Genomic DNA, 26,794 nt, shown 5'->3' with positions numbered 1-26,794 from the left:
ACCTTAGAGATATAAAGTTAAAATAATAAATCTGTCACTCAAAAAAAGAGATACAAAACTTAATAGGTTGTCAAAAGGCCAAGTCAAAGACATTTAACTCAAATTCTACCAAAAGATCCCTCATATATGGTGTAAATAATCATTACATAATTAGAACAACTCTTCAAGTCTAGGAAAAACTCAAACGAGACTCAAATAAATAACTTTGATATAAAATTAGACAAATATTAACTAGCACATATTTTTAACTTCTTAGAAACACAAATAAACACATAGAAAGTTTAAAAACTAAAACAAACATAACCTCTTTTAGAAAACTTCAATGCATATATGGTTGGACAATATGAATCACATTCTTAACTTAAAAACCTCAATTGATAAACTTATTTTCCTATACAATGAAGAGATGCAAATTCTGACTTAAATTTGGCTCATAAACTAATAGAATATCATCAAGAACTTCATCTATTTATATTGTCAACCCAAATTTAAGTGGCTTAACATCAATAGAACCATTAGAGAACACTCATATGCCATTTACCTATACATAAATTGGTAAACAAAATAATTACTTCTTTAAGTCTAGAAAATAGGATTTCTCTCATCATGTGTATATGTAAAAGATTGCTTATATCTTTGTTATTATGTAATTTATGTGATTTTTATCGAATAATTATCTCAACATAAAAACTTAAGTTATTGAATATAATTTTAAATATATAATTTATATTATTTTCAAATACACTTTCTCAATAAAAATTTATTGATCTTGAAAATTAAACAAATTTATCATTATCTGTGCTAAAATTTAATTTTAATTACAAAGATATGGGCTATAAGATTTTATCATTTAATTACAAAATTCTAGTATCATATCAAAAAAAAAAATATTTAATCTAAAAAATTTAAAAACTTAAATTATTAAATAAAAATATAATAATATAATTTATATTATTCTATATCATAACCTTCCCTATCTTTAGATTGAGGCATTTATTGGATGATTTCCCTTATATATCATTGGGACTTTATTGGATCTATAAAAGTAATTAGATGGACTAGTATCAACCATAGTTTTAAAACCCGGACCGGCCCGGCGGGTCGACCCGGGACCCGGCCGACCCGGGCAAGAAACCGGGTCGGGTGAAGGCCAAAACCCGCTTGGGATTTGGCCCGGCCAAACCCGGTCGACCCGGAGGGTCGACCCGGGACCCAGTCGACCCGGCCAAACCCGGGTGAGACCCGATCACTTTTTTAGCCTCTGAAATGAACCTAAGCAAGGAGCCAGAAGTCCTTCTGCCTTCTGGTGGTGATGAGGTACCCGCTCATGCCTTGGCTCTGATTCATCCTTGTAACATCCTTGTAACACTTGAACTCTTCAGAAGGAGACAGCTTGACTTTAGGCTGAATCTTGTACTTGTCAAGCCCAGCAGATCGCCAGAGATTTGTGAAGAACAAGGGTAAAGGCACGACAGAGAAGATCAGAAAAAGAAACAAGATGTTGTGGCAAAATAGATAATAATCAGACTTTTTTGCAGAGTAATTGAACCACAATGTCTCCGCTACAGTCAAATTCCTTCCTAGCGCCGCCGATGCCTCGTCGAGGGTGGAGTACGGGAGCATTGCGGCGGTGGAGAAGACAGAGGCTTCTTCACCTGGCTCATCACCGTGCCCAGCTTGGATCCTTGAATCACCAATGCTTCCACTTCCACCTGAAAATTGCTGCAGATCAAACATAAGACTGATTTAAAACGAAGGCATGAATCGCGACAGCTCTCTTTCCCAAATAAATAAATGAATGAAAAAAAGAGAGGAGAAAAGAAGGATAAAAAGTGCCAGAAAAATCTCCCACCACATCCATCTGTGCATTTCTGGAAAGTAATAGTGACAGATGAAAAGACAAACCAAGGTTTTTTTGGGTTGACCCGGATTAACCCGGGTCAACCCACCTGACCCGTGACCTAGAGGGTCGACCGGGTCAATGACCGGATCGGGTTTCAAAACTATGGTATCAACTCCTTGCATCCTATGCCATTCAAATGTTGGATGGTTAAAACAAAATAATTCAATGACCGGGTCGGGTTTCAAAACTATGGTATCAACTCCTTGCATCCTATGCCATTCAAATGTTGGATGGTTAAAACAAAATAATTTAATCCTAATATAAATTTGACTTCCACATCACAACCATTGAGTGACAGTATACCTTTTTCTAAAAAAAAAATATTACATACATTCATCTAATCCTAATCGAAAAAATTACGCCACCAAAAGAAACAGTCGCGAGAGTGATTGAATATCGGAAATTCAGAAATCAAATCGGATCTGCAAAATCAAACAAGGGCTAGAACCACAAGGCACAACCACTCATTCATCATCACATAGTATATACTAACAGAAGAAATGTGCCGCCACAACTACAGGAAGAAATCTCACAAAAGCTTCAAACGGAAGCTAAAACGCTCGCCAGTTATCGGAACTTCCCTTCGGAGTTTCACTCTCTAGTGATGTCCTAAATGGTCCACTTGAGCCAAATGGATCCGTATCATCAAATGATGGGAACCCATGGCTATTATCAAAGTCTTTAGAGCCACGAACAGAAGAATCAAACCTTGCTAGGGAATTGTCAGATGACTGGAAGAACCCACTGTAATGGGTATTAAATGAATCCATCTTCAAGAATCCATGACTATGATCAGTATCTCTAGATTATCCAAATGAACTGAAACTTGATGAGAACCCATGACCAGGATCAGACTCTTTGAAGGAATCAAACCTCGAGAACCCATGATTCTGATCAGACTGTAAATGAGTCAAACCTTGCGAACCCATGACTCTGATCAGACTCTCTGAATGAGTCAAACCTTGAAAACCCATGACTTCGATTAGAGTCTCCAAATTCTCTAAAGGAATCAAACCTTGATGGGAATCCATAACTTTCATCCGAGTCCTTAGTACTCTGCATGGAATCATGAAAGAGAATGGCGAGGAGATTGAAATAATCCACCATCATGAATGTTAAATGAATCAAACCTAGAGAAGCTGTCAAAAGAGTGGTCCTCTGAACCTTCACTAAACCTTCGTGGAGAGTTCCCGAAATTGTATGCTGGGGTGCTTGGGATAGAATCTGCAAATGAAACTGGACTCTTTCCTGTGTTATAGGCAGGGGTACTTGGAACAGAATCTGCAAACGCATTCTGTGGGTTATATGCAGGGGTGCTTGGAACAGAATCTGCAAAAGCATACGAGCTGTTACCCTGGTTATGAGCCAGGGTGCTTGGAATAGAATCAAACATAAATTGGCCCTTCCCTGGTAACATGTTATCTCCATGTGAGGACCTTGTTTTTATTGGATTTAAACCTAATTCACCAATGCTGAAATCCATGCTCTGCAAGAACAATATTAGATCAATCCAATCAGTTTTCTGAACAAGGCAAGAAAGAAGCAAAGATACAGAAAGAGAATAAACAGTTCCAGTGCCAAACCAACCACCACTCAGTTCCCACAATCAAAACTATAGATTTCAATTTCGTGCAAAGTAATAGAATTGCCTAAATAAACATAAATAAAGTTCATAATAGAGGGTGTGAAAATGTACATCACGCATAAAACCACATGACTGCATGCACACACCAATCCCTTCCTTCGAATTTAAACAACTTCCACAATTCTTAAGCACCAAGAAATCCTATTGCCCACATCAAATAGAAAGCACAAGACCCAAGTTTCCATACCTTGCCACTGACAGAATAGAAGCCCCAGGCTGATTCTGTATCATAATGTGTGTCATCAAATGTACCCCAGCCAGGTTCAACAATTATGTCACCAGAATGCACAGCTTCAGTACCACCCCCATCACTGCACAAGTGTACCAGTAAGCTTAAACATCCAAATGAAGCATTAAAAGCAGAAAGCATAAAGCATAAAGCAGGACAGACTCATTTGAACTGTCATGCCATGCCAAACTTTTTTTTTTGGTAAAACTTAACTTTGAGGGAGGGACAGCAATATATTGTTGTAAAGATAAAAAAAATGAACCATACGTTTGGATCTCTTTAGCATGGGGTGAATTCTCTGCACCAGTTTCTTTAAATGGGGAGTCTCAGAATTCACTGGATCGGTGGCTCTCTGTTGTACTCCTTCTGACAGGACTGTCAGGAGGACATTTTAGAGTGCCATTCTCATGTTGATGATCCAACAAATCTTTCTCAGAATTTGATTTGATTGGCCTTGAAACCTTTTCTGACTTCGCAATAGAATCCTTATCTGTGGAAGTTGTTTCTTTTGGAAATGAAGTTTTTTGTTTTGGAGAAGCTACAACATTTCGTACATCCAAGGTGAGCTCTTTGACAAATGTGAATCCTGACCTGAAAGTCATAAGAGCTTTAATGAGGTTGAGACTTAATGCTGAAAAGAAAGCATCATGTACCCAAGTGAAAAGGAACTCCAATCCCTCCAGAGCAAAATCAAAGTCAACTAAATCCAACAAACAATTATTTAGCATACCTTTGTTGTCAAACTTGTCCCAACCTTCATCCCAATCAGCTGCAGCTTCCTGGATTCCAGGTTGCCGGCCTAAAGAAAGATCAAGAGGAAGAGAGCAAGTAATCATCCTGATGTAGAAAGCAAAAGTAAAGATGCGAGGTAGCCAGTGAAGGAAAATACAGCATGATCTTTGAAATGGATAAAAAATTGCAGGTCTGAAATTTGAAACGTTTTGGGGGCATTGGAAATGCAATTAACACCAAAATAATAAAAAGTTTGTGGTTCATAAGAGATACAACATGGTGTATTTTTCCTAGTGAAACACAAGAAGAAAGAAGAGTGGCTTAATTGTCATAGCTCAAACTTTTTTCACATACAAGTAACAGAACAAGCCAAATTGAAGTAAATCAACCATCTAAATGGGCCAAATATTTTCAAGATTAGACAGGTAATATAAAACCAAAGAGGGTTGATAACATCATGGAGATACCAAATGGAAGTTCCACTAGTGAGATTGGTTTAGAACGCAATCCATATAGTTTACAGTGTTCATTCACAGTTTTTACTCGTTCCTCAAGACTCGATTGGATATTCTCAGCATGCTCCAGAAAAAGCCAGCAAAAAGGCCTTGCACACAAGTTTCGTACTATCTCCAGAAACTAATGGTGATTACAGTGTACCTTCACCACGCCATCAGCAGCTCCCCCTTCTTCCATTTTAACAATTTACCGATATAAATCCATTTTTTTCTCCTGCAGTTATCAAGGACAATATAAGTTTGTTTGATATCCAAAAACATGTATATAAAAGAACGAGATAAGCATTGATAAAACTCACCACAAGTTCCTAAATTACCTGAATAACATGAAATGTAGCCTCTTCAATGGTTAGTTTGGAGGCAACATCTCCAGTCTGCTTGTATTTCTCTTCATACTTCTTTCCTAATGTCTCAACTTGAAACACACAAGTTGCTCCTGTTAGTTCAATAAGCAATAGATATTACATGGAGAATACAAGCAAATCACGCAAGAAAGAGAGGTACCTCATGCTTATCAGTAGATACCCTTGCTGTGACCTCATTAAGTCGATTGTCACATCGACTTTTATATAAAATCTGATGCCAAATAACAGAAGAATGGCAATAGGAATATCAGCAAAGAACACATATTTTCATGCTCTGGACCTCAACCACTCTAAAGAAAAAGTAAACAGGTTAAATTAGGCAGAATACCTTCATGCATTTTCTTAAACCAATTCTAGCATGTTAGTTAACTGGGACAGGATCAGCTGCCTAAAGAAACTGTCCGAGTTCTCTTTCACTTAATTACTTTAAAGGGACTTGGGCTACCCAAATGGGGCTACTTCCCCCACCCCACCCCTCTTCACAGTTTGAACCTAGGACCTTCTAGTGGAAAACCCAAGAATAAACCTAGGACCTTCTATAGTATGTTTACTATATAAAAAAAAGGGGGGGGGAGCTGAACGATTCTTTTCTTTACTTTTATCAGTATAGTCAGTCCAGCTTGAATTTATTTTTTTTTGTTTTTACTTAAACCACAAATCATAATAAGGCATTTGATGCCACTGACTCATACCTTTTGGTTTTGAGCACTTAGTATATTCACGACCTTAAGATAATTTAAGCTATAGTTTGTGCATTTTTGAGATATCCAATAGCAAATAAAATGATGAAACGAGCTTCCATCCAGAACTTAAGCACAATGAGTCAGGCACAGTTAGTTTATGCATATATAATACATCCAGTAAAAAAAGAATGATTTGAGAATCTTGCATCCAAAACCACAGTCGAAAGAGCAAACTGATTCAACTTGAGCTATTCTTATTATTGTGACAAGATCTGGAATTGCCTCTACGCTTTTTTCCTTTGCAACTTGCTACCAAATTGTCTTTCATTATTAAGAAAGGGTAATGAAGAATCAATAGCCCAAACATAGCAGACAAGATACAGTGAAAACAGTTCAACCTGAATACTTTTTCAAAGCAAGTTTTACATAATAGCAAAGAACATCATATGTAAAAGACATCGACTCTCACAAAGGGAAAAAGAAATTGGGAGCGTACTTACAAGTTCCTGCATCTTGACACTATAAAACTCAATCTTTTGTCTAGAATCTAATATTTCCTTTTCTAGTTCTTCTACCTGCACTCAGAGATAAGCAAGAAGGTTTTTTGTTTTTAATCCCATTCATAGAAAACCTAGAAAATCTGTAACACAAAAACACCTCACATATACTTTTTATCTTCATTCTATAACTTGATGCAACTCAAGACTTTTTAATGGCAAATGAAAACAAATTTCTCTCACTTTAACATAATAATATACGAATACCACATCAACCACACAAAATTAACACTCCCATATAATGAGCACACAAGAAGAATAAGAAATAGGCATCGTCAATTCTTTCGATGATCTCAACAAGACAGTAGCAATAATAATAATAATAATAATTCACCATTGCAAACATGACTTGCTGATTTTATCATTATCCAAAATCAAAATTTTTGTCTTAACTAACCTCAAAAATTCAAATAACCTAATCTTTTATAACCCTAGCTGCAGCAAACGTCACCTAACAGTTAGTTCTACATCGAAATCAACATATCTAAGTAACAAATCCAAAAAAAATAATGAGAAGCTGTGGATTGCGAGGAACCTGAGCAAGGACGTGCGTAGGCAAACCGGAACCTTGAAAGAAACCGACGGCTTCAGCACCACTGATCTGACCATCACCGTCTAAATCTGCTCTTCTGAAAAACGAATCGAATAGATCCGTATTATTCGAGTTTGTCATTTCCGAATTCAATTAATTTTTTCCGGCAGCAGGATTTGTTGGCGGTCTTACGATTCGGAAATCTTCATAAAAAGGAGTTATTCATATGAAAAGGTTCGAAACCCTGATGAGAGAAAGAGGTATAAAAAATAAAAACAAAAGAAAAGGAAATTAAGGGCCAACTATTGATTGCGTGGCGGAGGTTTATTGCTTGGCCACAAAGACTGTGTCGTTTCGGTTTGGATGGGATGGGGGGGGGGCACAAATTTACTTTAGGGAATCTTCTGTCTCACCTAGTTACGGTCAAGATGATAATATTCAAATTTTTACTGCGGTTGGCGTTTTTGTTGTGGTTTATTACAAAGGAAAAAAAAAATTTCTTTTGGTAGCAATATGTTTTTTTTTGGCATATCGAAGATCTATGTTACATTTTTTTAAAATAAAAATAAAACGAAAACCCAGGGCACTGAGGGGAGGGATAGGAATAGGAATAGGACAGAAGGCAGTTGGGTAAAGGGTAATCAACCATGAAAAAGCCGATCCAAGAAATGTGATCAGTCCAACCCATCTAACCCAAAAAAAACCCACCCCACCTAATAAAGAGTCAATTACGCATAAGCAAAGTGTGTGTGTGTATTAAAAAAAAGGCTAAAAAAGGAAATTCAAATCCCCACTTTAAAAAGTCCTATTTACAAATGCCCAAGCATTTTAAAATGAGTTGAGGAACTGGAGAGGCAAAAGGGGAGTCCCTCTCTTGGAAAATAGAAAAACACCACCCCTCCCCAATCAAAGCTTCGAAGCAATATATTATCGCCTTTTATTTTATAAAAAAAATCAAGATTAGTTTGATTAACCTTTTCTATTCTTTGATTGAAACACGATGTCTTGTTCATCGCCGTCGGGATCAGAGGAGGATGACGAAGGGATCGATTCATACCGTAAAGGAGGTTATCATGCGGTGAGGGTAGGGGATCAGTTTTCTGGTGGCCGTTATATTGCCCAGAGAAAGCTTGGGTGGGGCCAGTTTTCTATTGTTTGGCTTGCTTACGATACTCGATCTTCTGTATGTTTGGATCTGTTTCTTTTTCTTTTTTCTTTTCTTCTTAAATTTAAATCATATGATATTTTCAAGTTTAATGAAAAATTGATTAATTATTGATCAGTAAAGCTTACTGGATCATCATTAATTAATTATAGTTATTGCACCTTTTCTTTTAATGAAGAAATGTTTAATTATTGATCATCAATAGTTAATGATAGTTATCGCAATTCTTTATTTTGATGAAGAAATGTTTAATTGATGAATTTACATTAAGAAATGTTTATTTATCCCTTTTTTTTTCCTTTTTTTCTTCTTTTAGGAAATGTTTGTTTTTCTATATGTCGTTACTTTTTTTTTTTAATTAAATACTGGTTTTGGATGTGTTTTGTTTTATGAGATAATGAGGCCGTTATTTGTTGTTTTGATGCTAGTTATTTCATGATACGAAGGGTCGTTGTAGTTTAATCTAGTTTTTGAAAAATACGATACAATGTAATACATATTTTAGGAGGTGGGTTTATGCGGCAATCATGGAGGAATTAACCTAGTGAGACGGTGTTTCTGGTTGAAGTCTCGGTTTGTCTAGATTAGCCATTTGTGTGTGTGCACGCGCCCGCCCTCATGTGCGTGCATAAGTATGCACAATAGTTGGAATAGTTCTTCAACTTTTTCTCTTCTCTTACCTGTCTTACCTTGAGATTCTGTTGATTTTTCCTTCTTATTTTGTCCTACCTTATTTAATTCTTTTTTCCAGAAATATGTTGCTCTTAAGATCCAGAAAAGTGCTGCACAATTTGCTCAAGCCGCGCTTCATGAGATTGAACTCCTTTCAGCTGTAGCTAATAGTGACCCCTCAAATTCAAAGTGTGTTGTGCAACTGATTGATCACTTCAAGCATGCAGGGCCAAATGGGCAGCATCAGTGCATGGTCCTTGAATTTCTTGGTGACAGTTTGCTCAGGTTAATCAGGCATAATCGTTACAAAGGTCTTCAATTAGAAAAAGTTAGAGAGATCTGTAAATGCATTTTGACAGGTTTGGATTACTTGCATAGAGAACTTGGTATAATCCACACTGACCTAAAACCTGAAAATATTCTTCTCTTTTCCACCATTGATCCTGCCAAGGATCCAATTAGGTCTGGGATCAAACCAATCCTGGAAAGGCCTGAGGGTAACCTTAATGGTGGTTCAACTATGAATCTCATTGAGAAGAAGTTGAAAAGGAGGGCAAAGAGGGCAGTTGCTAATATATCAGGAAGAAGAGATTCGATGGGAGGAGCCATGCAAAAGTCTGAGAGATCTCTGGATGGGGTTGATGTGAGGTGCAAGGTTGTTGATTTTGGGAATGCGTGCTGGGCTGTTAAGCAGTTTGCCAAAGAAATTCAAACCAGACAGTATAGAGCTCCTGAAGTCATACTGCAATCCGGGTATTCCTTCTCTGTTGACATGTGGTCTTTTGCTTGTACGGCATTTGAGCTTGCTACTGGGGATATGTTGTTTGCTCCCAAGGATGGACAAGGCTATAGCGAAGACGAGGTAGGCTTTTTTTTTCTGGATTTTAGCATTGTCAGAAATTGGAATTATTATTAGGATAACCCACACTGAATTCTAAAGTTTAAATAAAATTTGCGCATGATATGCTGTATTTGAAGAGAGGATAGAAAATATTAGTATAGTGAAATTATAGGGAAAATGGTGGAAGAAATAAATGCAAGCTGGTTTCGGTGTAGAGGTTATTAATGTGATGTAGAGAGGAAGGGCAGCCCTCGTAACCCTTCAAGGTATGAGAGGAAACCAGGGGGGGCCTCTCATACTAAAGAAAAGTAGGGAGGGGACTCCTTAACTGCAATTCGAGGGATAACTTCAAGCAATTCAAACTACTCAGGGGTTCTTTTCGAATTACATAAGTGACCATTGAACCTTGCTGAGCCAGTTCCCCCTGTACTATGGGAATGGTGCTTGAGCTAACTCGCATAAGCAATTTCGCAAGCGGTATCCAGTAACTTAGTAAGACAAGACAGCAGTGGTTGCTTGGTATGAATAGGGGATTCATGTGGTGGGGTGGGACTTTGACTTTTAGAGGAGATCCCACCTGTTTCTCCTTCTTTCATACTTAGGCGTGAAGATAAATAAAGATGAGGAGTGGTGACCCCTAGAAAACTTTATTTAAGCTTCACATGCTAAACCTAAACTTGACGCAGGCTCCAAACGGTATAAATATAGGTCATTAGCTACAGTAGTGGCAGAGAAAGAAGCCTGTCGGGACCTTAGCTACATACGCAATGAGAGAGGTTTGCCTCTCGTACCGTTGTTTAGCTGCAGGGAAAAGAGACTCATAACCTCATAAATAAGGCATTAAGGAGAGGTTAAGAAAAGGCTCTTAATCGAGAGAGCCTCTCCTTAACCCTTGCTAGCAGACTTGAGGTTCTCTTTACCATGCTTTCCGTATCGAATTCTTCCATATTGATGTCGATTTGACATATTTTTTTTCCTCATATGCTGTCAATTTTTTAATCTAATTAGAGCAACCATGTCTTTCATTTCCTTTTACTGGTCTTCATGGGTAAAACACAACAAACGGATGTAGGATGTGGATGGGAAGATGGCATGCTCCAAGACTAAACATTGCTATTATTGTTTGAGACCAATAGGATGAATAACATGTGTCCTGATTGAACTTTTGTTTTGCCTTGAGAGAGATGTTTTCTTGATAAACCTGTCTGTTGCATATATGAATTTATGCATCAAACCAGGCTGATTTTGGATGTCTGTCCTTGATTGCCAATTACCTGTAATCACATTTGGCTCTATGAATAAAAACATGCAGTGGTTTATTCATTCACAACTCACCACGTAAATGTTGAAGCCATCACTTGGTTTAAAATGCAAACTGTTTGTTTCATAGATATATGTGGGAGTACTGTGTCTCGTAATCTGTTTATTTTATATGCTAATGGAACTGTTTTTAACAATGGTTTCAGGATCACCTTGCTCTAATGATGGAACTCCTTGGAAAGATGCCAAGAAAGGTAGGCGTGTATTTCCTCAACAGCCTCCTACAATTTTCGAATCACCCCATATTCATTTGTTTCTTAATTGCAATGCGAACAGATAGCTATTGGAGGAGCTTTATCCAAGGATTATTTTGACAGGCATGGGGATCTAAAGAGGATTCGGAGACTGAAATTTTGGCCACTTGATCGCTTGCTGGTTGAAAAATACAAATTCCCAGAAACGGATGCTCAGGAGATTGCGGAATTTCTGTGTCCCCTTCTCGATTTCACACCAGAGAACCGACCCACTGCTCAGCAGTGCCTGCAACACCCATGGCTCAATATCAAAAGTTGTTCACAGAATGAGATGAAAAGTGAATCTAACGTGGAAAAGTTGGGTGTTGGAGTGAGCAATCTGAAGGTGGGTAAGTGAAGAAGGGGTCAAAGGTGTTCTCACAATTTTCAAGTCCCTCCCTCCGCCTGGTTAATATTGATTGTTATTTTGGTTTGTTACATTTTCAATAAGATTTAATATTTTTTTCCGTTACTAATTAACTACAATGTAAATTAGCAACTATTATTGTGAGGAAATGACATGAACGAGGGAATTTAACGGCAGGAACAAACATTGGTGGTCCCCACACTATGTTTTCAACATGTAATTGATTTTGACATTAATGTTACTCACCAATGGCTTGCGCACCATAAAGAGAATTGCCCCCCCTGTAAGAAAAGATTGTGGCCGCATAGGTTTTCAGTATTAGGTAGAAAGAATGGCATCATCGACATTTGATTATTGACGTTGGTACACTAATTGTCATCATCAGATTATTTTCGCCGCCCCAAATACCATTTGCTTTCTGTCTTCCACCGAACTTCCTCTCTCTCGGAAATGACATTCTGCCCTTAATGACTATGAATTCAATGAGTTGATGCCTTTTGTTCTTGGAGTTTGATGGTTTGTAGCCCTTCGAAATTTGGATTTTCAAAATGTGAGTGTCATCATGAAGCCTATATATCCTCTTGGTCAAGATGAAGATGTTTTACAAACTTCTATTTCTCAAGTTCAGTATATAGAAATGCTGGAAGATGAATTGAGATGTGGAAGTTGCCTGACTCTCCCTCTAGTACAGAGGTCGTGGAAGACCGAGAGAGATGGGTTTTAGGTGTGAAGGCTTGGGAAGGGCAGAATCTTGGGCAATTTCTGGCTGAGTGGGATCAATAACTTGCATTTCCTTTCACCCTTAAAACCATTGAGGTAAGGAGTTTAGGAAACCATCTCTAGGGAATAATACTCTTTACATTCTCTAGAAATGCCATGAGCACAACCAAGGTTGTTAAAATCACGTTTTGACTCGTAAAATCGTATGATTTTACGAGTCAAAACATGCTTTACGTGTTGAATCGATTAAAAAAATCAAAAAAGAGTGAAATCAGGTTGAAATCGGGTGAAATCGCAAAAATCGAATGAAATCACGCAAAATCGTGATTTCAGGACCGATTTTGCGATTGTGCCAAAATGATGCGCTGAAACAAAATTCCCCCCCATGGTCCAGCTGTCAGATGCCTATTGGCTGTGAAAATGCACAATCACGCGGTCTTCAGTCTTCACAACTCACAAAATACTCTTTTTTTTTTCCCAACCAAACGAATACCTAATCGGCTAATCCCTAATCCCCTTCTCTAATTAACCAACTGGGCACTGGCAACCACAAAAGCAGCAATGACGATCTCTACAAAAGCGGTCACGGTCCAGTCTTCACTTCTTCTCTTTCCTCAGTGCTCATGGTCGCGATTTCCTTTTCTGTTTATCGCGATTTTAACAGCGACGACGATCTCCTCAACAGTTCACGGCTTCGGGCTTCCTCTTTGATCTTCATTAATAGCGGCACGCTGGCAACCATCTCCTTTCTTTCCCATCTTCAACAGCAGCAGGCGACATCGGGCCTCTTCACCGGCAGCCGTTCAGCCATCATCATCAACGGCTCTTCACCGTAAGTTCATTTTGCCTTCATCATCATCACTGTAGTAGTTGATTTTGCCCCTGTAATAGATTTTTATTTTGCCCTGTTAACTATTAGTCTATTACCCTGTAATTATTAATTACAATTTTGATTTTGCCCTGTCCTGTAATTTGTATATGTATATGTTGAATTGAATTGAATGGAATTGATCGGGTGAAAATTGGATGGACTGAATAGATCGGGTGAGAATTGAATGAAATGCCACAGTATATATCTTGACTGAATTAAAAGTATTAATCGGGTGAAAATTGGACTGAAAACTGTTGAATTGAACTAAATTGAATGCCATTTCAGTATTATAGGACTAAATTGAATTGAATTAATGGGGTGAAAATTGGACTGAAAAGTGTTGAATTGGATTGAATTTAATGTCATTTCAGTATTATAGGACTGAATTAATGGGGTGAAAATTGGACTGAAAATTGTTGAATTTGACCGAATTGAATGTCATTTTAGTATTATAGGACTGAATTAATTGGATTGAATTGAATTGAATTAATCAGGTGAAAATTAAAATCATTAAATCATGTTTTTTGCTTTGTGGAGTGTGGGGTTGCGAGCTATCCATTTATACTATGGAATGATGGAATGATTTTTGGATTCCATAATTTTGTGAATTGTTATGTATAACAAAAAGTTAATTACAATCATAAAATATTTGGATTGATTACAGGGTTGATTTGAGTTGATTCTTGAATTGTTGAACACTTGAACTTATGGCATCTAGAAAAAATTCTTCTGGTAATAGACTTGATGTGGGATGGCAACATGGTATAGATATTGATAAGAATTCTAGAAAAGTTCAGTGCAAGTATTGTCAAAAAATTATCAGTGGAGGTATTTTTCGTTTCAAATAGCATTTGGCTTGCTCTCATAAGGATGTTGAGCCATGTCAGCAAGTTCCAGAAAATGTGAAGCAAATGATTTTGGGTGTTTTGGTGAAAAATCTAGAAGCAAATGAAAAGAAAAGAAAGGCCCATCAATATAGTGCAAATGATGATGATGATGAAATAAAAGAAAATAGCTCCAAAGACAAAGGAAAGAAAGTAATTAGTGGGAGTGGAAGTACACAAACACCCCTAAATCAATTGCTAAAAAAGGATATTAGAGAAGAAGCATGTCAACAAATTGCAAGATTTTTCTACACTAGTGCAATTCCATTTAATTGTGTAAAAAACCCTGAGTTTGTAAAGGCACTTGAATTGATTGCAAAGCATGAGCCAGGTTTCAAGCCTCCATCCTACCATGATATTAGAGAGAAGTATTTGAAGCAGGAAGTGAATCAAACAATGACATTGCTTGAGGAGTACAAGATAGAATGGAAAAAAACAGGTTGTTCAATAATGTCTGATGGATGGACAAATAAAAAAAGACGTTATATTTGTAACTTTTTGGTTAATAGTCTTAAAGGGACAGTTTTTTTTGTCATCAGTGGATACCTCTAATATGTCCAAGACTGCTGATAAGGTATTTGAAATGTTAGATGCCATTGTGGAGAGGATTGAGGAGGAAAATGTTGTCCAGGTAGTCACCGATAATGCTGCAAATTATAAGGCATCGAGACAATTATTGATGGAAAAAAGAAAGAGTTTGTTTTGGACACCATGTGCTGCCCATTGTATTGACTTGATATTAAAATATTTTGAGAAGAAGTTAGAAGTTCATCAAGTAACTATTGCCAAGGGGAGGAAAATCACCTCATATATTTATTCAAGAACTATTCTTATTTCCATGCTAAGGCACTTTACGAATGGAAGTGATTTGATTCGAACTGCTGCCACTCGGTTTGCTACTGTATATTTGACTCTGGGATGTTTGAATGATCATAAAATGAAACTGGTGACTATGTTTACTTCCAAACAGTGGAGTTTTTGTAGGTTTGCAAGAATAGAAGAAGGGAGACGAATTCAAAATTGTGTTTTGGACAGGAGGTTTTGGCATGATGTCACTATATGTATTAAAGCAGTGTATCCTCTAATTAAAGTTCTTCGATTAGTTGATTCAGATGAGAAACCAACTATGGGTTTTATATATAAAGCAATGGATGAAGCAAAAGAGAAGATACAAGTGAATTTTAGTTCTGTGAAAAAAAAGGTATATATTTTGCTAATTTTTATTTCAAATATTGTCATTTATTAATATGAATGTCTTTAGAGATACTTTCAATTGAGATATTTCTAAATTGTAATGATATTTTTATTGTTTCTTTTTATATAGTTATATATCTGTATGGAATATTGTTGATACAAGATAGAAACTTCAACTTCACAGGCCCTTACATGTAGCAGCTTATTATTTGAATCATCATTATCATTATAATCCTAATTTTAAGGTTAATGCCAACATTAAAATTGGATTCTATCAATGCTTAGAAAGGATGGTTCTTAATGCAAGTGAATGGTGCAAAATTGACTTGCAACTTGAATCATTCAAGGATGCAAAATGGTTGTTTGGCATTGAGGTTGCCAAGATAGCAAGAGATAAAAAAAAACTCCAGCTTAATGGTGGGATTCTTATGGGGATGAATGTCCAAAATTACAAAGGTTTGCAATTCGAGTTCTATGCTTGACTTGTACTTCATCTGGATGTGAGCGTAACTGGAATGCATTTGAAATGGTGAGTTTTTTATTTTATTATTTTAAATGTTGACATATTTGATAAAAATCTATAAATTTAAATTGTTTATTTAGGTTCATACAAAACAAAGAAAGCGGTTGCACCAGAGAAAAATGAATGACTTGGTATTTGTAATGTGCAATCTGAAATTGAATAATAATCAAGTCAAAAAGCAAGCTGATGATTTTGGTGTAGAAGATGATCTTTCATCTAATGACGATTGGATAACCGAGGGAGAATGATATTGATATTGATGAATGATATTGGTGCTGGTACTAGCAGTGACACTAATAATCCTCTTAATGGTATTGATATTGACGAATGTCTGAGGAATAATGAGGAAGATGAAGGCACTGAAGCTAGTTTTAATTTACATGACACACCAGCAAATTGTTTGTTTTAAGTTTGTTAATTATTAGCTAATGAAAAATTATTTAAATTATGTATGAATTTTTATTTGAAGCATGTATTTTAAGATGCTTGAACTATGTATGAATAAGCATGTATTTTAAGGTGCTTGAACTATGTATGAATTTTTATTTGAAGCATGAATTTTTTGTTATTGTATTTTAAAATTCCTTACGATTTTATGATCCATTTTTACGATCTGAGTTTGTATTGTATTTTCCGTGCCGTGTCAACATCGTGATTTTAACAACCTTGAGCACAACCTTTCTATCCATTGGGTTAAAGGTGGACTTGGAGACATGAAACGAATTAACCGTACGAGAAAATTAATTATTAAACTAAAATAAAAACTAATTGTTAATTAGATGGTATTAAAAAAAATATTATTTTTTCAATTTATCTTGTTGCATTAGATTTTATTGATGATTAAGCTTTAAAATTTATTTTAATTTGTTTTTTATGGGATTTATTATTCTAGAATTAAAACAATAATAACACCTAGGATAAGTGAATTAGATGTTCCATTAATACTAACAAATAATACACTTTTAATTCAATTAAAAACAATAACCAACAATATAATTAAAGTGCTTAAAATAAAAGATAAGGGAGAGAAATTACAAACTTAATTTTTAACGAAGTTCGACAAGTCTACATCCATACCTCAAGTACTAAATTGTACTTGAGAATTGTATTCCTTAACTAATTCAAGTCAAAGGGTACAATTATCACTTAATGAATCCACACCAAGCTTTTTTACACCACTTGAAAATGTTCTCTTTACAAGGTTTTTTCTTGGTGATAATACCTCACCAATACCAAAAGTTTTTCTCAAACTCTCAAGGGTTTATATATGTGATTTTGTTATTAAGAAATTATTCTTAATAGAGTGGATTCTACAATTGAAAATCTATTATCACATAATTACTCTCTCAATAGAGTGGATTTTAAAATTGAAAATCTAACTATATTTATATCTCACTAGATAGCACTTAATGGATTAAAAAGTGTTCAAGTGTTGTGAGAATGAGAATGTATATTATTGTGAAAGATTATAAAGGTTTTAATGCACAAATATGAGTATGATTAATGATTGAGGATTTTAAAGTGTGTTTTTTTCCTCTTAAAATAACTTGTATATGATATATGTTTGAATTCTCTACTTAATACTGCAATTAGAGAAGTTATGTGTATGTTTCTAGCAAAAAACTAGTCGTTTATAGCCATTATTGTTACTCTAACATCTAAAATGGTCGACCGATTCAGATTGGTTAAGACAATTGATATATCAATCCCTGCAAAATTTCCACCTGTTCATCACAGATGAACAAATGTTCGATCAATTTATTTGATATTTATCAAACGGTTGACCAATTCATGTAGAATTTCAATTTTGACAGTTTTAATCTCGGTGAATTCTTGGAACCGTTTTATCAATTCTTTTAAATGCATGCAAAGTGAAGTGTGTACCTTCATTTTAATTTGTGTCATCAAGTAGAATATAAAGATTTACATTGAGCATTAAAAATGAATACTTAAACTAAGTCTCCATTTTGCTTTCTTCTTGGACTTCCGTCATGCTTGTTGATGTGTTCTTCGTATAAAACATGTTTAAAGCTTGTTCTTAACCAAGCATATTATTAGTCCAATTTTCATATTATTGTTATAATCAATAATATGTGTGTGTGTGTGTGTAAACATAAATGTATTGTCTAGAGGTCAATAATCTCTTTCTTTTTTATGATGACAATTAATGCGCAACTTATATATGAAATATATGTCACCTCCTATCTTTTGCAATGCAATATATAGGAAACATTTAAACTATCTAGCATTATCTAAGTTAATAAGATAAAATTGTAAAAAATACTTATGCATCAATGAATTGGAATTTTTATCCCTAAATATATGCATATATTATTGAACCACAATTCACCCCTTTTTTACAATGATTCAATTCATATTTATTTCTCCCTCATTGGCATCAACAAAAACATAATATGGAGAGATAAAAAGATACAAAAAATATAATGAAAATTATAAAGAGGAATAAACCATACATAATAATCTTCTTTTCACCCAGTAAAATCAACATTCAAATAGCTAATTAAACTTAAATCACTCCCTTTTGGATACCACAACCCTAAATCAATTGTACAATGCAAGTAACAAAAAAAATATATTTAACAACAATTATATGGGATTCTTTAAGACATGCTTAAAAACATGCACATAGATAAATACAAAACATAATATCGGGTCTACTTGCAGTTAAGTAGAACAGTGAGCCAGACATATCTTGATATTTAATGATGTCTATGCTCTTACCATTTTCTTCTATATCAAGGTTTATTGATATGCCCATAGGTGTATCGGCTTCATTGATATGTTCCATCCCAAATCTCTTTAAGAGATCCTTGATGTACTTGCTCTGGTTGATGAATATGTAATAATTTATTTGTTTAATTTGCAATCTAGTAAAGAAATTTAATTCTCTTTTCATGCTCATTTTGAATTCATCTTGTATGCATTTTGCAAAATCCTTGCAAAGATATTCATTAATAACACCAAATATTAAATCATTAACATAATTTTGTACAATCAATATATCCTTTTCTTTTCTTTTCATAAAAAAAAGTGGCTTCAATTTTGCCAATGTCAAAATTGCTTTCAATAAGAAAGGTCCTGAGTCTATCATACTAAGTATTAGGTGCTTGTTTTAAACCATACATGATCTTTTTTAGTTTAAAAACATGGTTGAGAAAATGAAAATTTTACAAAACCTTAAGGCTACTCAACATACACTCTTTCTAATATAAAACAATTTAAAAATGCACATTTAACATCCATTTGGAAAAGTGTAAAGTTGGCATGACAAGCATAGGCTAAAAGCATTCTTATTGATTCTAGTTTAACAAATGTGTTTTTTTTTTTCAATCAACACCTTTTAATTATAACTTTGGACAACTAGTCTAACTTTATTACAAGCAATTATCCCATGTTCATCAACTTTGTTCCTAGCAACCCACTTTATTCTTATGATGGATTTATTGCTAAGTCTATGGACTAGTTCCCCTACATTATTTTTTTTCAAATTGGATTAGCTTATCTTGCCTATTTAAGATTCAATTATCATCGTTTTTTACTTCAAGAATGATTTAGGCTCTATATATGGGAAAAAAAAAGATACAAAATGATCACTTTTATTTTTAAGAGATGTTATAGTCTTGATGCCTTCAAAAGGATTGCCAATGATTAACTTAAGAGAGTGAGAACTTACATGCCATAACTCTTTTAGTGGCACAAAAGAGTTACTTACCATCTCTTGTTGATTGTTTGTGTTTGGCTGGTCCTTGTCCATTCCTTCATTATCATCCTTCATTATGGTCTTATCATTAAGACTTAAATGTTGAATACTTTCATTAATGTTATCTAGAATCTCAACAATTTTTTCGTTTTGAGTTTCCTCAAAGACGACATGTATGGATTCTTCAAGATAAAGTATTTTATTATTATAAACTTTGTGCTTTTCTTGAGGAAGACTAGCCAAGAAAAATTCCAACATCGGATTTTGAATTAAATTTGTCTAAATTATTTTTGGTTTTAAGAATAAAATACTTTGAACCAAAAACTTTGAAATACAAGATGTGTTAGGTTTCCTCCCTCTTTAAAGCTCATAAGAAGTCCTTTTCAATTATGGTTTTAAGGTAACATGATTTAAAACATAGAAAGAGGTGTTTATGGCTTCCACCCAAATCATTTTGGTATATCAATTCATTTAATATTGTTCTTGCCATTTCTTGAAGATCTCAGTTTTTTATTTTCACAATCTTATTTTGTTGGGGAGTTTCAGGTATTGAAAAGTTATGGTGATATCCTTTTTCTTCACAAAACGATTTAAACAAATCACTTATAAATTTACCATAATGATTACTCCTTATCATTATGATGGAAAAATCCTTTTCATTTACAACCTTCTTTAAAAAAAAATCACAAATAGTTTTCATCTTTTGATTTTAAAAACAAAACCAATATTTTTATGATGGAATTTTTTTTTTCATTTTCAACCTTTGAAAAAAAATTCATAAATAGTTTTATCTTTTAATTTTAAAAGTAAAACCCATGTATACATTATAAAGTCATCAACAACTACAAACACATATCTATCACCAATTAAACTTCTAGTTCTAGTAGGTAGATCAATGTGTAGCAATTCTAATGGTCTTTTGGTTGATATGTTATTCTTGTTTTTAAATGAGGTTATCATTTGTTTGTCCATTTGACAAGCATCACATAACTTTTTCTTTTTAAATGCAATATGTGGAAGACTCATTTATGCTACCAATAAGATAACTTCTTTCTATTCTCATGCATGCATCAATCTTAATTTTGTAAACATTACCTTTTCTATTGCCTACATGGGTAACTATATCATTTTCAAGAGTCATACAATAAGCATGATAAAAAAAAATCTTATAGCTTTTATCACATAATTGACTAATGCTAAGCAAATTATGTTTTAAGCTATTTATAAGAAAAAAAAATTTCAATTGAAAGTGAAGATTTACCTCCAATACTTCCAATTGCAATGATCTTTTTCTTTTTAATTTGTCTCTGAAAATGACTTTTCCCTCCATTGATTTTGGAAATGGTTGAAAATAATGAATCGTCTTTGGTCATATGCCTTGAACAAGCACTATCTAAAAACCACTTGCCATACTCTTTTGATTTTTACACATAAAAATCAAGATGAGGTTTTTGGTATCCATACCTTATTGGGTCCTTTGTCATTAGATGTGGTTTCTTTTGGAACCCAAGTCATATTATAAACTTTGTCCTTTTTAACAAGACATATATAAATCAAATGACCTATTACCTTACAATAATTGCACTTAAAGTTAGGATCATATGATTGTTTAGCCTAAACTTTTGATTCTTTTTAGGTTGATAACCTAAACTCCTTTTATTAAAAAACACATCCTTGAATATAAAACGTGGTTTCTAGGATTTTAAAGCCTTGTGTAAACTTACCTAAGGTATATATATGTGTATGTGTGTACCTCGTTTTTACATTAACATGAAGGAGATTACTTGGAAATTGCATCCAAAAGTTGGGAATATTACAATAACAAATTACTCTTAATCACTTGATCAATTGTCTCACCTTTATGATTGAAAACTTGACAAAAATGTAAGGTTGTTTTATGCAAATTTCATTCATTATCAATCTAATGAATTGTCAAACACATAGAGTTGATATACTCATATTATTCTATCATTTTAGTACATTGGTAAAAAAAAATATGGATCAATTTTTTTTTGGTTTTCTAATCATTTTTTAAGTTTTTCCTTGGTTTGTTTTTTCAATTATTTTTTTTTATTTTCCTCCGTTTTTCTAGTTATTTGGTTTTTTTGCTATTCCCTAATTCTCTAATTTCCTCCATTCGGTCTTAGTTAAGCCAACATTTCCCCTCATTATTCTCTCTTTTCCTCATTTTCTTCTCTCTTCCAACCTCAAGTGGAGCACTATGGGCTCGAGTGTAGTAGTCATGGCCCCAATTGGGCCTTTATTTTTCTTCTTCTTATTTTCTCTTCTCCTCTTCTTCCCTTCTTCACGCTCATTGGGCTTGGTTTGGTCCATCCTTTTTATCTCTTTTCTTCTTTCCTTCTCTCCTTCTATCCTTTTCAGCCTCAATTATTATCTTTTTTTCTCATCTTGAGAGGTATAACTCAACTGGTCAAGTGTTAAGTTTAGTTACAAGATATCACCAATTCGAGTGCCATAAATCTCAGGATCACTGGAGACTTATTTAATCGTTAATTATAAGACCTCAAGGGATTAATCGAGGTGCGCGTAAACTAGTTCAAACATCCATAATTATCAAAAATAAAAAGATAACAAGGAGCGATGTTCATGTATGTCTCTGTCACAGCACCATCAACATGGGTTCGTGGTTAGATGTGTCAACGTGGGCACAATTGGCATCACATTCTATAGTACTTTCTTTTTCCATGGTACTTTTTGGCCGCAAAAAGACGATTGATTAAATGACACTGCTTCTTGAACATGGTATTTGTAACAATCGGATTTTATTCGTTTACGATCTAATAGGATAAAAATCCAATCCAAACTCTAAAAATCTAACAAATGGAGTGAATCATCATTAAGATTTTGCCTCTCTTCCTGTTTATCACCTATCTTGAAAGAAATGCCATCAATGAGAGAAAGAGTTATAAAAAAATGGATGCATATGGCACATTAAAAAAACATTTTTATCAAAAAAGAAAAAGCGTTGAAGCATTTCTGTACGCAAAACTCAATCCACCATGAAGATCAGCAGCTTACTAACTCCGAGAGAGAAGATGCTTCTGTGCTAGATCAACTAGAGTGAAACCTAGCAATAGACAAGCAAATGTAATCTAATTTCTCTCAAGGTATGAACCCTAACAAGCAATAAATGTGAAGGCAATTTGGACAATGACTAACGTCGGAACAGTTTCAAAAAATCCCATGTGAATACATTATGGTCTTAAAGTAGCGTGAGAATCAAATATAAGAGAGTCGGGACCAAGGCATCTCTCTCTGTTAGTAGAATAGCCACCTCTTCTCCAAGAGTAGATTTGCAATTTTGCATGCAAAATGTGTTTTTATTTTCCCTGAGAAACTCCCTTTTTCTTTTTAACCCAAGAAATAGTCATCCTTGATGTGTTTGGGAAAACAAAAAAGAAACCAATGTTGCTTGCATTTTCTTTTGATATAGCAATACATATTATCATTAATTTCTTCGAAAAAAAGAGAGTCAACCACTTAATCGTTAAGAGTAATTTATTATCCACCGTTGATGTCCGATTCATCTTACTTGGATATTGTAGAATAAAATAACAATATTCAACTAGTTTTCGATGATGAGGAAGGAAGGAGAGTAAGCAACCAACTTAACTGGTACTCCGGTTGGTGTGTATCTCATCAAATTCGCTGCCATTTGGCCAACACCACGGGGGAAGGCTCTTTGACAGACCTGATTACCTTGACTTGCTTAACAAGTCCAAATCTTAGTTAGAAAAGCAGGTGATGGCCTCATCTTGTGGTCGCCAAAAGTGACAAACTGGTGACCCTCAGAAAGCAACATTGGAAGGGAAAGGAGAGTGTGATCATACAAAATTCTGGTTTCTTTGCCTCGGAACCTTTTGTTCTTTCTTGGAACAACTGCCTTGGGATAAATTGGTATCATAAATAATAATAATAATAATAATAATAATAATAATAATAATAAAAAGCCCTGAAGCTCCTTTACCTGAATCTTTGGAGAGCATTCATTGCATGCACAGAAAGCAAAATGCTTCATTCATTTTGAGTAATTTCTCGATCTACCACTCCATTTATTATTTAACTTTCACAATAAAGAAACCGTTTCCATTTAGAAATATCATGCATATCTTTTAGAACAAGGCACTAGTATGGGATGAACATGCTATAAATAGAACAAAAGAGATACCAATCCTGATATTCACATCTATAATAAAACGGGGTGGCTATGAAACAAAAAAAAAATTCTAATTTATTATATTACAATACTTGAAGTTTTGATGTCATCTTAAGAAACAGGAATTTTGAATGTGTAAGCATGGATGCAAGCAATTGAATTTTTAAAAATATACACTTAAATCAGTTTAAATTCATTACAAAACCAAAGGTCATGGGGAAAAAAGACAAATCAAATAAAGCCGGTTTCTATATAAAGAAAAAAAGAAAAAAGAAGAGCATCACAAATCCTACCTCAGCTATCAACTTCTATCAGTCATCAGCTGTTACCAAAGAGGGTTTGAGGATTACGACTGCACGGCTTTATTCTGTTTGACACATGCAGGTGCTTTGAACTCCTGGCATTTCCACAGTGGTGTAGGTTCAATTTGCATTAGAGTACCAGTAGAAGGCTCCATTGGAAACAAAGGCTTAACACGGGAAGTAGTAGGATTACCCGTGTTCTTATCAGTCAATGGGAGGCTTCTAGGAAGACTATCTTCCTTGGGGTTTGATTGATCCTTAGAATTACAAACGCTTAATGGCAACTTCTTCAATTTCAGTCTTCCCCTCTTTTTACTAGGCGAACCCGAATCCCCCCAGTTTTTCTCCTTCGAGTGACTTGACTCTGCTTCCCCATTATCCATGTCTAATTGGCCAGCTTTTTCATATTTCAGTGCCTTTTCATCAGGTATTCTTATGGGTGCCTCCTGGATAGAATCATCAGAATCCAACTCACCAGCTATGGCATGCCCATTGCAAAAAGGAGGGTTTTCTCCGAAAATTATACTTCCATTTGAAACCTTAGTTCTTTCCGAACTTGTTGAGCTTTTAGGCTTCTTATTTCTATGACCACCCTTCAAGTCAGAACTGGAAGAATTCTTTGAAATTCTTGGCGAGCTGTTCATAACACGATGCAACTTACGAGCTAATTCTTCATCATCCCTATAATTCTCAACTGGTTGGTGTTTTTTGTACAAGAGCTGAACTTGGACATGCTTCTTCAACTTATTCTTTTTCAGGTATTTATCCTTGCTAGCTGCCTCTTCAGGAAATGATGCAACTAAAGCTAAAGCACTCTTAGCAGCTGTCACAGCTTTTGCTGCACTAATTTCCTTCTCCTGAGCCGCTGCTCTTGCAGCCTCTGCAGCCTTAACAGCAGCCTCAGCTGCTGATTTTGAGGCCTCCACAATCTGCTCAGGTGAAAGGTTATGACTATTATTAAAATGGGAACTCAACAGCTTGTTAAGACGTGCCTGAAATTCACTTGAAGAAGGAGAACAAGGTGTCGAGGAAGGAGGAGACTGGGGAGATGGAGAAGTAGGAGATGCTGAAGATGAAGAGGAACCAACTACAGGAAGAAGCGAAGCACCATCACCATCAGAACTCTGTTTCTTGAATCCAGCAAGCAGGCGCTTTCGAGGAGGCAAAAGGACATCAGCATCCAAGTGATTGATGTCACATATGTTAGCCTCCATTATTCCCAATCCAAGTCTTTAAAAAAAAAATTCAAATTCACTATCTGCTGACACAACCAATCCAACTACATTCCTGCTCAAAAAAAATAAAACCAGACAATGGATTCATTATCAAGCCTCAACCCCAGGAACCAGAACCCTAAATGAAACAAATCGAGCAAAATCTAAGCTTGCCCCTTCTCAAAATCAAGATCAGCACAAACCCTTTTAAAACTAGATCATAATTCATCAATTCACCATTAGTTTTCTAATCAGAATTGAAACTACAAAACGAATCCACCAAAACCCTATACTTTCCATTAATCCAATTTATCTTTAAAAAACACAAAAAAATGAAGGTTATCAGCTTCAACAAAATCTTATGCAACAATCTTAAACGACAATTTAGCTAATAAACAATCCATCCAATACAAAAGCTCAAAATATTTTCAAATTCTCATCTTTCTCAGCAACCAAACACAACCAACCAATATAACACTACAACCCAAAAAGGATTACAATTCAAAATTCACCCACCATGGATCAGAAAGTAACAATCTTTCAAGAATCCATTGTAAACAATTGAATTCCCTCATTAATACACCAACCATGATTAAAAACAGAAAATCAAAGCAAGATAAGAGGTAATTCACAGTGTTAGAAGCTTGATTCAACTGAATTATACAAAATCTAATAGAGTTCCATTGCATTTGCATTGATTCAATGACAAAAACACATAAAGGTTTGTTCTTAATCAGATGGGCTGTGCTTGATTTAAATTGTTAAGTACCTGATCACTTCAGTTAATTGTAAAAGAGGAGACGAAACGGCGAATTCAAAATTAAGGGGGTATTTGAGGGTGGGGGGGGGGGGGGTTGTTGAGGAAGAAATCCGAGTAGAGAGGAAAATAGAAGATCCTGTTATTTATATTTTTGTTGAGGTTAAGGTAATAACAGGTTAATGTTCTGTAAGAAAGAAGGGTATTTTTTTTTTAGTGGTTCTGGTTTCTAGAATACAAAAATCCCCTTGCATGATGACCTAATAGGGTTAAGTATTTTTTTTTTCTCTTGTCACAATGAAAGCTTGTTTTTATGTTTGTATTGGTTGTTAATTTACTATGTTTATTTTTTAAAAAAAAAACTATATGGACATTCACTGTAAAAATAGTGTTTGTATATTTTTTTTTGAACTCGTGATATTTTTTTACAATTATTATACTGGTTTAGACTTTTTTTACATGTAACTCTCTCTTGCACCTAAGTCGTCTTTCTTTTACATATTCCAGGTATAAAAGCTTTTTTCACTTTGTATTCTATAAAATCATTCATTTCATTGCAAAATTTCTGCAAAACCTTAACTTACAAAATAATCATATAACTCCTCTTTTAAGTAAATTTTCTTCACCTTTTCCTATTTATTTTATAATATTAAAGGTCTTTTTTCTTTGCAA

At 34.8% G+C, this 26,794-nt stretch overlaps 3 protein-coding genes across 12 annotated transcripts; 1 reads left to right on the top strand and 2 right to left on the bottom strand.

Annotated features, from left to right (window-relative positions):
- Positions 1-1,486: 1,486 nt before the first annotated feature.
- LOC118045586 (uncharacterized) lies at positions 1,487-7,461 on the bottom strand. Of its 10 annotated transcripts, none has more exons than XR_012170300.1 (9): positions 7,165-7,446; positions 6,573-6,647; positions 5,529-5,600; positions 5,342-5,439; positions 4,977-5,238; positions 4,508-4,614; positions 4,045-4,368; positions 3,736-3,859; positions 1,487-3,389 (listed from the first exon to the last, which is right to left on the bottom strand). XR_012170300.1 is itself a non-coding variant. In XM_073410407.1 (7 exons), exons 1-5 carry the CDS (start codon positions 7,300-7,302, stop codon positions 4,264-4,266), a joined length of 459 nt encoding a protein of 152 aa, XP_073266508.1. In that variant the 5' UTR covers positions 7,303-7,458; the 3' UTR covers positions 1,487-3,389; positions 3,736-3,859; positions 4,045-4,263. The 10 variants fall into 10 exon arrangements, 2 of the variants coding, with proteins under 2 accessions (XP_073266508.1, XP_073266509.1); XR_012170301.1 differs by having other exon boundaries at positions 4,508-4,576; positions 7,165-7,445; XR_012170303.1 differs by having other exon boundaries at positions 1,487-2,959; positions 3,068-3,389; positions 4,508-5,238; positions 7,165-7,444.
- A 525-nt stretch (positions 7,462-7,986) lies between these two features.
- LOC118045592 (uncharacterized) lies at positions 7,987-11,995 on the top strand. The gene is made up of 4 exons (XM_035054260.2): positions 7,987-8,344; positions 9,078-9,860; positions 11,306-11,353; positions 11,436-11,995. The coding sequence occupies exons 1-4, from the start codon at positions 8,162-8,164 to the stop codon at positions 11,748-11,750; spliced, it is 1,329 nt and encodes a 442-aa protein (XP_034910151.1). The 5' UTR covers positions 7,987-8,161; the 3' UTR covers positions 11,751-11,995.
- Positions 11,996-24,004: 12,009 nt separating this feature from the next.
- LOC118045591 (uncharacterized) lies at positions 24,005-26,377 on the bottom strand. The gene is made up of 2 exons (XM_035054258.2): positions 26,135-26,377; positions 24,005-25,438 (listed from the first exon to the last, which is right to left on the bottom strand). The coding sequence occupies exon 2, from the start codon at positions 25,363-25,365 to the stop codon at positions 24,196-24,198; it is 1,170 nt and encodes a 389-aa protein (XP_034910149.1). The 5' UTR covers positions 25,366-25,438; positions 26,135-26,377; the 3' UTR covers positions 24,005-24,195.
- Positions 26,378-26,794: the final 417 nt, after the last annotated feature.

Source organism: Populus alba, chromosome 7 (assembly GCF_005239225.2).
Source record: "Populus alba chromosome 7, ASM523922v2, whole genome shotgun sequence".
In the NCBI taxonomy this organism is placed as follows: domain Eukaryota; kingdom Viridiplantae; phylum Streptophyta; class Magnoliopsida; order Malpighiales; family Salicaceae; genus Populus; species Populus alba.
This window is presented reverse-complemented; position numbering and strand designations above follow the sequence as displayed.

Coding starts and splice junctions, on each gene's coding strand:
- LOC118045592 (XM_035054260.2), top strand. CDS start 8,162: ATGTCTTGTTCATCGCCGTCGGGATCAGAGGAGGATGACGAAGGGATC. Junction 9,861..11,305: donor AAGGCTATAGCGAAGACGAG/GTAGGCTTTTTT, acceptor CAATGGTTTCAG/GATCACCTTGCTCTAATGAT. Junction 11,354..11,435: donor TTGGAAAGATGCCAAGAAAG/GTAGGCGTGTAT, acceptor CAATGCGAACAG/ATAGCTATTGGAGGAGCTTT.
- LOC118045586 (XM_073410407.1), bottom strand. CDS start 7,302: ATGACAAACTCGAATAATACGGATCTATTCGATTCGTTTTTCAGAAGA. Junction 6,648..7,164: donor CTACGCACGTCCTTGCTCAG/GTTCCTCGCAAT, acceptor CTCTGAGTGCAG/GTAGAAGAACTAGAAAAGGA. Junction 4,369..4,507: donor GGACAAGTTTGACAACAAAG/GTATGCTAAATA, acceptor TATGACTTTCAG/GTCAGGATTCACATTTGTCA.
- LOC118045591 (XM_035054258.2), bottom strand. CDS start 25,365: ATGGAGGCTAACATATGTGACATCAATCACTTGGATGCTGATGTCCTT.